The sequence below is a fragment of the Hyalella azteca genome, unplaced genomic scaffold, assembly GCF_000764305.2.
Source record: "Hyalella azteca isolate HAZT.00-mixed unplaced genomic scaffold, Hazt_2.0.2 contig16934, whole genome shotgun sequence".
Lineage (NCBI taxonomy): Eukaryota > Metazoa > Arthropoda > Malacostraca > Amphipoda > Hyalellidae > Hyalella > Hyalella azteca.
Genome location: NW_025946739.1, coordinates 60,834 through 74,467, shown reverse-complemented (window position 1 = coordinate 74,467; position 13,634 = coordinate 60,834). Strand labels below are relative to the sequence as shown.

The 13,634-nt window shown below is 37.9% G+C and overlaps 1 protein-coding gene across 1 annotated transcript; it reads right to left on the bottom strand.

Moving 5' to 3' along the window:
- Positions 1–943: 943 nt before the first annotated feature.
- Positions 944–13,247, bottom strand: LOC108666605 (mucin-5AC). The gene is made up of 7 exons (XM_018153515.2): positions 12,675–13,247; positions 8,015–8,149; positions 7,030–7,242; positions 6,421–6,641; positions 5,992–6,126; positions 4,359–5,484; positions 944–3,317 (listed from the first exon to the last, which is right to left on the bottom strand). The coding sequence occupies exons 1-7, from the start codon at positions 13,012–13,014 to the stop codon at positions 2,806–2,808; spliced, it is 2,682 nt and encodes an 893-aa protein (XP_018009004.1). The 5' UTR covers positions 13,015–13,247; the 3' UTR covers positions 944–2,805.
- Between the last annotated feature and the right edge of the window lie 387 nt (positions 13,248–13,634).

Here is a 13,634-nt window from a genome sequence, read left to right as displayed (position 1 = left end):
GGCTGGGCTCGAATATCAGTGCGCCAATGCATTGTGTAGTAGGATTGCACGTTAGTTTACTCACCGAACGTAAGCTCTGAATCGTAACATATTTCCAGTGATAAAAATTTTAAACTTGTCCGGCCACTTGATTAAAATTTCGACACGCATCCTCAAATGATTCTGATAATCATTGCGGCTGCTATTCCTAACAAAATTCAACGCACTTGCATGACATAATCTTTGTAAATTTAATAACCAATTATCTGATTACATTTCAGGTTTCTCTCGTTCCGCCTATAATGCACCAAGCTCATCATTATGCACTAGAAGTGAAGCGTGTTGCGTGATAATAGCTATAACAACTTTTTATTTCCTTAAAACTCATCAATTTTCATTTTAAGTATTTGATTATTTGCACTAATTTGCAGAAGGACGGGACGAGCAAAATATATGAGAAGAAAAAAGAAATATCGCGGTAATTCGATCTCGGCAATTAACCACATGTCTAGACAACAGAGTCGCTGATCTAATGCCGCAACAACCGTTAAGGTCAGTCGTGCATTCAAAATATTTAATCGAGTTATCGCTCCTTAATCCGACACATGAGGGCAAGTGAGCGTTGTTTCGTGCTGCCCCAGCGTATAAGTAGCATTTCAGTGAATTACATCCACGTATGTTGATGTGATGGTTTTTGTAATACTCAATTGGAATACCTGAAACGATTAATTTATGATTTGGCATGCAAAGTACAGGAATTACACAACAGATATGATGCGACAAATGAAAGATGAACGAAATTTCTTCCATTTATTATGTCTTGTAAAATTCTTCAAATTCTATTTATTTACAGTTATTAATCACATTACAAAATCGTCCTTTGGTTGAACGGCATTGTCGGGCACGTCAACGTTAGTTTGATCTCATTCACATGTTTAAAAGATAGTTACTGGCAATCTACATTCAACAAAAGAATTCCCCATACATTTTCTACTCTAACAACAAGACAATATTCCAGATCAGAAATGGAGCTGTAGATTACATTTTACCTGTGATCATTTTCACCGTTCGCAAAGTGTAAAAAAGCTTGGAGCCTGCAAAATTATATCGAAATAAGATCTGCTTTCAAGGAAACAAAATTATCCGGTAATTAGTGATGATCACTGGAGCTGATTTGGTTGGTCACGAGCCGCGAATATTTATGGACTCCCGACCGTCGTCGACGGTATCAAGTCTAGCAATTTTCCAATCAATGAAGCATTGTAAAGAGCCATGACTTTGTCCGTAGCTCTGATATATCATTCATCTTAAAACACAAAGGTTTAAATGGCTAAAAATATGAAGCAATTCTATTCCGGCATTCATGATCACGTGTGATCTTGTTGAAAGTAAAAGCAGCGCAAAAAAATATTCGTCAATAAATTATCCTTAAAAATTAAAACTAAAAGCCGTCTCCGAATTGAAACCAAGATAATGACGCAACTCCTCTTGTTAATACAAATGCAACCAACCAGACTTGTAATTTAACAGAAAAAACATTCGATATTCACAAGGTAATCCTCTACAACTAAACAGCCTAAGCTTGAGATCAGACAAACTGTCAAACTAAGACCCATCACGAGTAACGTGCAACTCATCACGCCCAAACTACTAAAGCCAAACGAGATTTTTCCCGACTGACACAATTGCTATCCAAATTGAACAGACGTTGACAAAAATTAATCGCATGGTGAAAATTTTTCGTCTTAAGAGCAGTAACACTTCGAGAAGTGCAGCAAAAAGGTGAACATTAATTGCAAAAAAATCAAAATTTGCAAAAAAATGATAGCATTGAATGAAATCATGACAAAAAAATGTTTTTACTGTAAATTGTCAGTAAAAAAACACATAGAACTAAAAGCAAGAACGGTGCAAACCTCGAGCATGCAAGTTCTAGCAATAAAACAACCGTTCAAATTACCCACAATTGAAAAAAGTAGGTTCTACAATCGTCAAGGTTGATGAACAGAACGATATCCAAACTTTGGAATGAGAGGCTTCCAATTCTTGAACACGAGAGGTAAGCTAGAACCTTGAGGACCTGAACTAGTTGTCAGTGATCAGAAAGGTGACACAAGCGTCATTTCAACTTAAAAATTGTTTCCCTTGTTAAATTTAACTGCACATTATTCGCTATTTAACAAAATAAATTATTTAAATTAAAAAGAATTCAAAGTTCAAATAAAATCGATGGAAGATGAAATGTATAAGACAAACGTAGCCCTCATTGGGTTAGAAAAAGTCTCTTGATCCAATGTCAACTTAAGACTTAACTTCTCTTAGGGAACTATTCCGTAACAACTCAAGACGGCCAGTGAATACGTTTAGTTCAAGGTTTCCTTTGCGCATAACAGAAGAGTTGAAGCCTAATAACCACAACTCGATTTAACTGGAGTGGACCAATGTCGTAAAACAGTTTCATAACAATACGTCTTTACTCGTAGCAACCAGATAGTTGGTTAGTAAATCAAAATTCATCCATGAAACAATATCCGTTCAAAGAATGAACAGCACAATTACGAAGTTTTTGCCACAAATGTATCTTTATCTTCACTAATAGCGATGGAGCTCATTTCAAACTTTCCTTTTGACGCAAAGCTTTTCATAAGAGTAGTTGAAGGCTTCAAATAAAAACTTTGACACCTCATATCTAATCTTTGAGAGTGATAGCTTTGGTTTAAAATTTGCAAGGAAATGTCACCTCGGAGCAAAATGTACTGCTAAAAAGTGAAACAAAACATTAAATTTCAAAAAATTACCCTTAAATTCACAATCAGATCACATTTGCTATTTGCTGACGTTTTTGTATCCTCTTTCTTGACTTCGAGTGATCATTGGCTTGCCGCTTCGAAGATGCATAGTGGCTGACTTTTTCTTAGGTGGCAGAGCAGTAGCGCTATCGTTACAGAGGGATGGCACAGAGTGGCTACGTTTCTTCTTGCCTACTTTGAAGGCATACTTGCTTGTCTTAAGAGACGAGCTACTTTTGACTGAGCCTGAGCAAAGGCTCTTAAGGCATGAAGTTTTGGTTTCGTTCGGAGAGCCTCTGTTGACGGACTTTAAAATACGATTAGAAGCAGACGGTTCAGAAGTTGGGCAAGAAACGGCAGAAACAAGCGAGTTTTCAATTTGAAATTTGTGTTCCAAGTTGGCATTTTGACCGGAGCAGCTTGACGTTTTGAGGTGAGAGGTGATTGTATCAATGCCACCGTCTGAGCGCATAGTCTTCTGTGGCACAGGCTTCGTCACCACTGATGATCGCGTGCGGTGCCTCACAAGCTCGACTTGCACCACGTCACCTGCAAAAGAAAGCCCGCTGACAACATCTGAATTTATACAATTACAAATAAATATATATCTATTTTATTAACCCTCTGCATCACGCGAGAAGACACAAAATCCAACGATTCAATGAAAAGTTAATGATTGATAAACATTCCATGGATAAGAAATTAAACGATGGTACCTCTGCCCAATCAATGACAGTCGGACAAACTTAGCATTTGGCAGCCAACAAAACTTGGCAGTAACACGGTAAGGCATGATTTGCAAAATACTTTTTCTGTGTCTTCCTCTCGTTACGTGACATTCGATACACTTCAATACTAGCCCGCTACTACGAAAGTGCGCGTTGCAAATGTTATGGAATCAGTAGGAGGGTCGGCGATGCTTGTCGTGACTTAAGTGTTTATAGGAGCTTTGTGTCAAATTGTGAAAGCTGGTAATTATAACTAGCCGCAACTAGCATACGCCATGAAGCGTATCATACACGGGGCTATTACTGGCTTACAATTTTACTAAACTGTGGGCGTTAGTGTGCGTCCTATGAGGCCACTATCAATAATATGTAAAATTTTCAAACGATCATATATCATACATTCATTATAGCGAATGAAAATATAGAATCTTTATTCATAGCCCTCAATTGCGAATGTTATACTATCAATGAATGACGAGGTCAAGTAAGATTCATCGTCCATCATCAGGAATTAAACTTTACACAATGTTTAGTGAAAGCTAAAGTTACTTTTTTATAACCATAGCAGTCTATTCCTAGCTAATCAGGTGGCCGATAGTTAGTCACGTGACCAGCTACTGACCACCCAACAGCCATTGAAATAAGAAAATGCTTCAATCTAGCGGCTGCCCCTCACTACTAGCTCCTGAAGCAGCGAAGGCAAAAGCTCGATAATTGGTGATTGCCACAACAGGCCTCGAAAGCTGGCCGGATTTCTGCTGAGAGTTAAAAATTTTCTATGCAATCGGCGCAAAGCTCTTGGGCTCGTCTAGTCATCAAATAAAAAGTATAATGGGACTTAGCTGCTAAAATATTTACTTACCCGAGCCATGCTGAACAAATTTCTTCAATTTTAATTTACTGGCTGGATCAACTGTGGCTGAAGGTGAGGAGACGCTGGCATCAGAGTTGCTGCTGCTTGTGTTACAAGATACCCATGTGCTGCTTGATATAAGAGGTATTTGAATATCATCTCTTTTGCGATTAACTTTGCTAGATTCAGAAGTTGTTGCTGAGGACTTGGATTTCGAAGTTTTTGGACTAGATTCAAGGGAATGGCTAACACTAGAAGCGTTACTTACATCACTAGGGATAACACTAGACGCACTACTAGGAGTTCTGTCACCTCGAGAATCTTCAGGTTGCAACGGAAGCTGGTCATTACATTTGCATTCTGCACACGACTTCTTAACGTTAAAGCACTGATCAGTTTCATCCTCATCTCTCTCCCTCTTAGCTGCTCTATTACTGGCGATGCTTGCAGAAGGGATGTCGTCTTTGCCGTCACTATTAGGATTAGGTGGGTGGGAGTTAAGTTTCTTTTGAACCAAAGTTGAGCTTCTTCTAGGACTGTCACATTTAGTACACAGAGACAATCTGGTAGCTTGGCTTGTTGCAGCGGCAGGTGATGCTACAAAGTCCGATGAAATGGTCCGGCCACCAGAGCGCAGAGAAGGGAGGGATGAAGGAACTTTTAGTGATGACAAAGATGATGAGAGAGGAGATAGAGTACTAGTCGAGATTGAAGCTAATGAGTTCTTCGCTGCTATCAAGGGATTGACAGCCATAGCACATGGTGCGGCAGCTCGCTTTGTGCCTAATTCCGACGTGCCTGGAGTAGAAGCTTGTTCATTGTCCTCTGCTAAGGCTTTAGGGAATGGCTTAGATGGAGATTGCGGGATAGGTGCCCGGTCATTTTCATTCCTGTTCTCGCAAGACTCGGGATTAAGCTGCCATTTTTGCGGCGATCTTTCAGTTATTCTTAGAAGTCCGTGAGGTGTTTGGCCATCAGTAGATTTGCTGGACTTGTTGGTATCAATATTGTAGACGTGCACCTGGACCTTGCAGTCAGCGCTCTTGGCTGGAGACCCTACTGAAGTGGAGCTGGCAGCAGCATCTTGAGCGGTGACGTTTGATGGAGATGACAGGCCTTTGCGTTGCAGTAATACCTGTCAAAAATAAAATTAATTTCAGGACAAGACACTCGCGAAGAAAAAAAGTGCAGCCAGGTAAGGTGAACTTGACACCTAAAATTTTATATGTCGAATCACAGGGCGCTAACAAGTTAAGTTAGATGCTTAACACCAGTTAAATTTGAATTTACAAGTCAAAATAGTTAAAAATTCAAGACAATTTGCTAGGTACATTTTCAGGAATAGTCTGAAAATACTCTAGGCTCAATTGGATCAAATAGGTACGATGTATCGACATCATGTTTTTTTACAAATTAGTTTCAACGCTTGAAAATGTATCAAAGATCATTTAAAGATATAGTAATAAATGTGGATACACAAAAGTTAAATTATTCCATGAAATGATTCTGAAACTAATGAGAGCAGTTCAGCATTGTTTAAAATATACCAAGAAACATCAGTGCAATAAAACAAAGCATTATGCCAACGCTGGGAAGAGAGATCACCCATGCTGGGACTCTGAACGCAATAGATGAGAAGTACCTCTCTCTTGGGGCGGCCAGGAGGGTCCAAGAAGACCACAACAGCACTCGTGTTGTCAGCGCGCAGGTTGCAGCGGCTGTAACGATCCAGAGCTCCCTTCACCACGGAGCGTGACGGGTTTACCCACATGTGTTGCTGCACACATAATTAATTACCTACATTTAGTGAACATTGAGGAAGTTAGGATGGAGATTTCATGGGATTAAGGGCCTGCTTAGGTGAAAGAGTATATATATTTTGGACTATATATAGATGTTCAATTGAACCTTTAAGTAGTTCAAAAGTAGAATAGAGTTTAATTACAACAATTGCAATCAAGGACACATATATATAGGTATAAGATTTATATTTGACGTGAACACAAAGCAGTATACATCATTATACTGTTTCCAAATGTGAAGAAGCTAAAGCCTAGTTATTTCAACTTACAGTTCCACATGGCATGACCAGGCCCAGATAATGGTTCTCATTGTTCAGTTCTGTGTGGTAGGCGATATTGACGGCCATATAGGGCGACATGACGTTCCATAGGCCATCTGTGCCGAAGATGAGGCAGCGGTGACGCTTGATGTCTATAGGATGGACGTGCACATCAGGCACAGGCGACACCACAAACTGGTTGTTCGTGGGGTTGTAACTCCAAAGATCACCTGGAACAAAACCACCACTGAAGATTCTCACGAATCTAACCAATATAAATATAAAACAAATGAATTGAAAGAAAGCATTAGCACAGAATTAAAAAGCATTAGCATAGAAATTTTTTAAACAATACACATATACACTCGTTGGAATATACTGTAATAATATTCAATGCCGATAGAATTTCATCAAATTATAAGCTCAGAAATAATGTATACATTTTTCTCAGCAATTATTAATGTTAAATTATTGTGTCAAAACAGGATTGCTCCAATTAGATTCTCAACCAAAATTTAGAACTCAACATTGGATTAAGGTTAATGTGGAATTTCTTCCTCATGTAACCAAAATCTGATTTCATGTCAGCTACTTCAGCCTCCTGACAAGTGAACTCACCCAGCGATCTTGCAACAGCAAGAAAAGGAATCTCGTCCATGGGGGTGGACCTTCTGACAGGGCCCTTATGGCCTCGCTTGGGCCTATTCCACACCACACGAGGAACACCCGATTTGTTGACCACCTTGCCTCCACAGCGAGTGATGCGACTCTTCTCCTGGTTACTCTCTGGTTTGTGGTCTTTGGTTAGATGCTCCCCCAACCAGTAGCCATCTGTAGGGTTAAATACAAGTCCAGGGTGAGTCACCAAAATTTTGTGATCTGAAACCTCAATAAAAAAGGACTTATTGAAAAAGACATTACTTGAATTTATCCATCACTTAGTTATAAATAAGACATCGGACAAATGACGTCTTCTGTTTCCAGTGCATTCAGCTGGTCGATTTTTGAAGTTCCCTTCAACTTGCTTAAGCATATTGACAGGTACGGTATTTTCTTATCTTCTGGTGAGGTTACCTTCTGTGACCAACCCAATCCCTCTATTTGGCTCCATGTCAATTTTTATGGGAGATATCTTAAATCGATTGTTTACAATGACTGTTCAAGGAACCTACAGCATTTGACAAACAACATACCCCAAGCTATTGCCAACATACCCATCAATATGCTTCAGTGAGTCGACTGGGACTACAAAAAATGTCAAAAATCAAATAACAGAATGCATTGACAATGGGGAACATAATTTATTTGATGTCATCTTTAAAACTAAGTGATACATAAATTCAGGTGATGTCTTTTTCAATAAAATTCATCTTGTAATGATATCTTTCCTAGTTCTTTTTTATTGAGTTTTCAAGTCCAGATGTTTCCACAAATCACCCTGTATGTAGTGTAAATGCAAATACTAGAAACAAGTACATGGTGTAACCATCCAACATGCTAAATGAAATATCAAATTTCCTGGAATTGTTTCATGAATTTTGGTGCACTTGCACATTATGAAATAAGTAACTACAAGTGAAATTGAAATAAAAAAGGAACTCACTGGAGTCTTCATAACCCAAGCAGATCCCCGAGTCTCCAACATGACCAATGTAGATCTTCTGCTTGCGGATGAACGCCACAGAGGCTGTCGACCCAGAAGTACTAGGCCAGCCAGATGCTGTGAGAGGCCATTTTTCTGGAAAGAACAATATAATAAGTAAATTTAGAAATAAGCTTAAATTATTAAACAAATCTTTCTCAATTTATTCAAATTCCAATCAAAATTCTTTAATTTTGCATAAACTTAGGCCATCACCAATGCAGTGAGTTGCAGCTCTTTAAATAATATATTAAAATAATATATTAATATTTTAGTAAGAAGAGACAAGTATTATCAAAAATGTTGTTTGGGCCAGCCATCCTAGACTTAAAATATGCTTAAATTTTCATTAAATTTTATAAAATTGTTTAATCATTACTTGTTTTTGTTGAATATCTACAAATAAATTTGTGGCAAAGAAATTAGATTCTATATAATTTTCTCTTATGACTGTAACTCATAGAAAACTTTTCAGACAGACTTAGTTACATAATTGTGATGGGGGAATTCACATGATGCGAGTTTTCACGTTTTACTTGAAAATTATTTTTTCAGGTAATGAATTTCACTTGTAACAAAGCATGGAAATCTGGGGATACAACATTCATGATAAATTAGTAATGAAAACACATATCTACTTCTTTACATTTGCAATCAATGTCAAGAGACTTTTGTAAACCATACATTTGATTGGAATGAGTGTACCAACCAATTCTGTAAGTGGTTTTTAGTGACATATATGGCCAAATTTCATTTTATCTAATAAGTATATGTGATAAGAGAGATACTTTGAAGATTTCAATCTTAACAGCATTGAAATCGAAGCAGAAACTCAAATTTTCAATATTTTTCAGGCATTTAATGACCTGACTTCAATACATCCTTTTATTTAAAAAATTCATATTTTTTGTTGGTTAAACTGATGAGTGATGGCACTTCTAGCCAATGCTGTCTTTTGTTTATTTAGTATGCAGTTGTGTCTTGTGAGAGGTGATGCTAGTGTTCTGTGGACTGGTCCATAATATAGCATCGATCAGTCCAAAATCTCAAAATACCATGTTTTTGTATATTACTATAGAATTGCACCATGCTTTGCAGAGTTGCAGGTTGCCATAGCAACCAGTACATAGCAAACCATTTATTCATGACTAACCAAAGAAACACTCAGGCACTTGCATCATTTTGAAATTTAAATGTGGTTGCTTTACACAGCACATTAAGGTAAGGTTCAAGATCAAAATGAAAACATGAGCAACATGTTGCAAGTTTAAACACAACACATCACTGCATGGAGAGTAGCCTGAGGCTTACAAGTGCTTCTCTTTGTTTACATTACAGATGATCAAACTTGTTTCGAATGTCTATATTTTCTATCAACATTCTTTTGTCATATTTGTAAAACAATGCATGCTATTGGTATGGTTTTGGTTTTATGTATTATGGCATTAGTATTTTTGCATGTTATAGATGTTTTTAGGTACTTTTTTGTCTAATTCCATTATGAATAAGTTATAAATCAAACTTTTATGCAATGAGTTTCTCTGGACCTGGCTGCTTAGTTAACACAAAACCTAACTTTTTGCACAACCAAACAACTCATAAGTCTCATCAATACTGAACGGATCTGCTTGAAATTTGGAATATAAATATAGATAATCAATGCACTGCAAAAGGAACAATTACAAATTTTACATCAATTTTGTTTNCTAGAAATTTAGAATATATGCAGGCATGGTGCCATTCTAGATGCATTCTTCATTGCCATCTATTTATGGAATTTCTGAGCATGCGTGTGCTGCGGCGTGAATTTCTGAGCGCACTGCACCGCAGCATCATGGTTCAGCTGACGGCTAGCAAGTGTGAGTGCTGTCTGATGGTGGCAGTTGACCACCCACCATCAGACATTGTCACTTGCACCTGCCACCATCTAAATGCCTATCCAATTCACAAGGAAATCTAGGTAATTATACTACTGTTTAATGACAAATTGAAAATTTAAATAACACATTCATACCATAACTGCAAAATAAAGACTGTTTCATGTGAAAAAAAGTAGAAAACAATTTATTTTACCAACTGAAATACAACACTTGCAAAGTTGCACTCCAGTCGGTACTAAAGCTAACAGAAGGAGCCTGGAACATCATAATCCTCATTCCTACCAGTCTTACTGACTTAACTAACGGAGGAAACACTCATTCATTTACACGCATTTAAAATTTTAATGTGCTTCCTTAACACTGCACTTTAAGGCAGGATAAAAAATCTAAATAAAAAAATAAGCAACACACTTTTTGTTCACACGCAACACATTACCATATGGTGAATTGCATGAAGCTTGTGCTATGCTGCTCCATTTTGTTTACCTTACAGACCATTGAACTTGTTTCAAATGTCTACCAGAAAATTTCCTCTAATGGATGCTAGACTAGGCACAGACTTTGCTGGTCACTGATCCTATAATGGAAGTCTCTAGACTTGACTGAATCACATTTTTTTGTTTCAATTAAGAATGATGCAATGTAAAAATTTGTAATTGTTTCAAATACAGCACATTGGTAATATCTACTTATATTCCAAATTGCAAGCAGATGCATTCAGTTTTGAGTAACTTAGGAGTTGTTTGAATGCCTTAAATATAGTTTATTCATATCAATTAAAAACAAAATAATATAGAGAAGCGTGGCAGCCAAAACTATGAGCGGACAGACGCACGCTCCAATACAAACGGGCCAGCAGTAGCGGCAGCATGCTCGTCCTCTTTCAGTCTGAGTGGGATGGCATGGAGTCCTGGATGAGTGCCTTACAGCCAGGCATGGGATATATCTACTTGGCGAGTCGCAACTGAATTTTTTGAGCTGAGGTTTCATGGATTAGCCAGCCATGATTCCATTTCTTTGAGTCATGAATTCCATGTCTCGGGAATGAAAAGCCATTTATGAGCTGCAAACTTATTCACAAAGTCCATGCATATTTTACCTAAATCTTTAAATTGACCCTAAAAACAGTTGAACACCAAAACTGGCATTTGCCTTCACTTAAGTGGCAACTGAACACATGATGATGTCTGACCCCTCAGACGTGACTGCAGCTATGCAATCTTCAAGGAAACATTTTGGATTGACATGTTTTTATTACATTCTGCAGGATATTTTAGCAAGAGCATTGAAGTAATGCAGATTGTGCCATCATTGTGGAAGCTTAAAATTTTGTGAAACGATGTGTTTGCAAAGTGCAAACTGCAATTCTTGCAATTGAATAAAAATACATGACATTAGAGCCACGAGATTTCCCACGTACTGAAATTATATGATAATACAATATTAGAGCTGCAATACTTCAGAAAAAAATAGGACTTTTCCAGTCCTACTCTTTTCTTAAGTAGGGCTTTTTCAGCAGGCTGAAAAAATCCAGTCATGGCTTGCCAAGTAGCTATATTCCATGGCTGCTTACAACAGCAACTGTGCACTGTGCAGCACCATAATAGTTAGCAACCCAAGGTAACCACCCGCCCCCATTCCTCAAGAGAGTGAAGAGACTGCAGAGAGTAGCCCTGGAGCACTCCCACTGTCCCAGTCCTGGTGTACGTAATTGACCAACAATTTCCTAGAATTCAACCATGGTGCCAATTAGTGAATTACTAATTTAATATGCCCCATAGTGGTAAACCAGAGCTTTTTTAGAACCAGTTCATTTTTTGCTTTTCTCATTTACTCAAGATTTAAACCAATTTCTTATGTATGATAATGCTGGTATCCAGGATACTTTACTGGTCTACTTATAGGACTCAGAAATGAACTTGAAAGAGAGTCTAAAAAAATCTCTGCTTTGCCACTATGCTATGCCCCAGTCTCCGGAACTGACTGTAGCGTAGCACTCGCCACTCTGCTGGTTGGGGTGCAGGAATGTGACTGCAATGGCTGGAATCCCACCATTTCACCAAACTATATACCACACTATATGTTTAACTATACCACACTAAACTATATGCTCTATACTATACCACACACTCCAGCAACTGAGTTGCTAGGTAGTTGCTGGAGNACACGCAAATGTATGACGTCACCATTTCAACCATCAATGAACGCATGGAACTAAAACAAAGCTTAATATAAAGGAAAAACTAGAGAAGTGACAGAATTACCTACGATGTCGGAATATACCGCGTTTACCATAGTGGCAAACCAGAGCTTTTTTGGAATCAGTTCATTTTTAATTTCCTCAATAACTCAAGTTTTAAACCAATTTCTTAAGTATGATAATGCTGGTATCCATGATACTTCATTGGTCTACTTATAAGACTCAGAAATGAACTTGAGGGAGAGTCTAAAAAACTCTCTGCTTTGTCACTATGGCGTTTACCCTACCTAGATAGGGATAGGCTACCTATATTCCATGCCTGACTCCAAGTGTATAGAATTAGTTAACTTGGAATGCTAGTCTTAGTCATGCTCAACTGCTCAAGTACACACAACTTCACATAGCTATTCATTTTATTTATTATTATAAATGAATAGGTACAATTCTCAGTCATGGCCCATTCCCAAGCCCAAGGAGTTTGGAAATTGGACATCCCAGTTACAGCAGCAGCAAAGAATCCACATTCAAATGATAGACTTACCTACAACTTTCCACATTGCCATGTGAGTTTGTATAAACCCTTCTCTGATAGCATCTAGCACGTCGTTATCATCATCAGACCAAAATGAACGCTGAGAAACAATATTATCCATAAGATGATCTTTAGCAAAATGTGCAGCCTCCTTCCCGCCATGGCCGTCGAAAATCCCAAAAAACGCGTATTCAATGTCTTTCTTGTCTGCAGTTCGCTGATAAGCTACCACAAATTCATCCTCCATATATTTTCTATCGCCTTGATGTAAATAGGCCGATGCTCGGAGATTTACTCCGACTCGGCTAGGCATTTTGAAGGGATTTGAAACGTTGTCCAACACCACCATATGACCAACGGTTACTGCTGCTTTCGAATATGATTGGACGTCGGTTCCAATAATGTTGAGATGTCACTCTGCACCAAACCGCATTTTATATCGTTGAATGCCGTATCCATGATGCAAAGAAAGAATATATATCAAGAATTTATATTTAGCAACATTGTAGTGCGCTTAGCTGAATCAAAAGTGAATAAATTTAATTGCGTCATTGTCTGGTGTGCGTACTTGATGAATCCTGTTCAGAGTTCTGCGGAAATGAGACACTATTCTGATTCAAACTTGGAAGGTTAGAGCTTATTAGTTTGTATTAGATTCACACTGTGTAGAATTATTCGACATACGTTATTCATCATTGAAGGATTGCTGAAAAACAATATAACAGAATTAACAGCACGAATATTTTAAGTAATCAAGCACATGAAATAAAAACTGTGAGATAATTGTCAAAAACCTTCATATACATAATCTGAAAATTACAGCGTCTCAACGAGGTTTTTTGGTAACCCGCAATCTCTGGCCCTTAGATTCTATGATAATTCGAAATACACAAAGTTTAAAACCTTAGCGCTCGATTCATGAGAGTCTCATTTTAATCACGCAGAAATTTGTGACATCAAAAGTCGTCA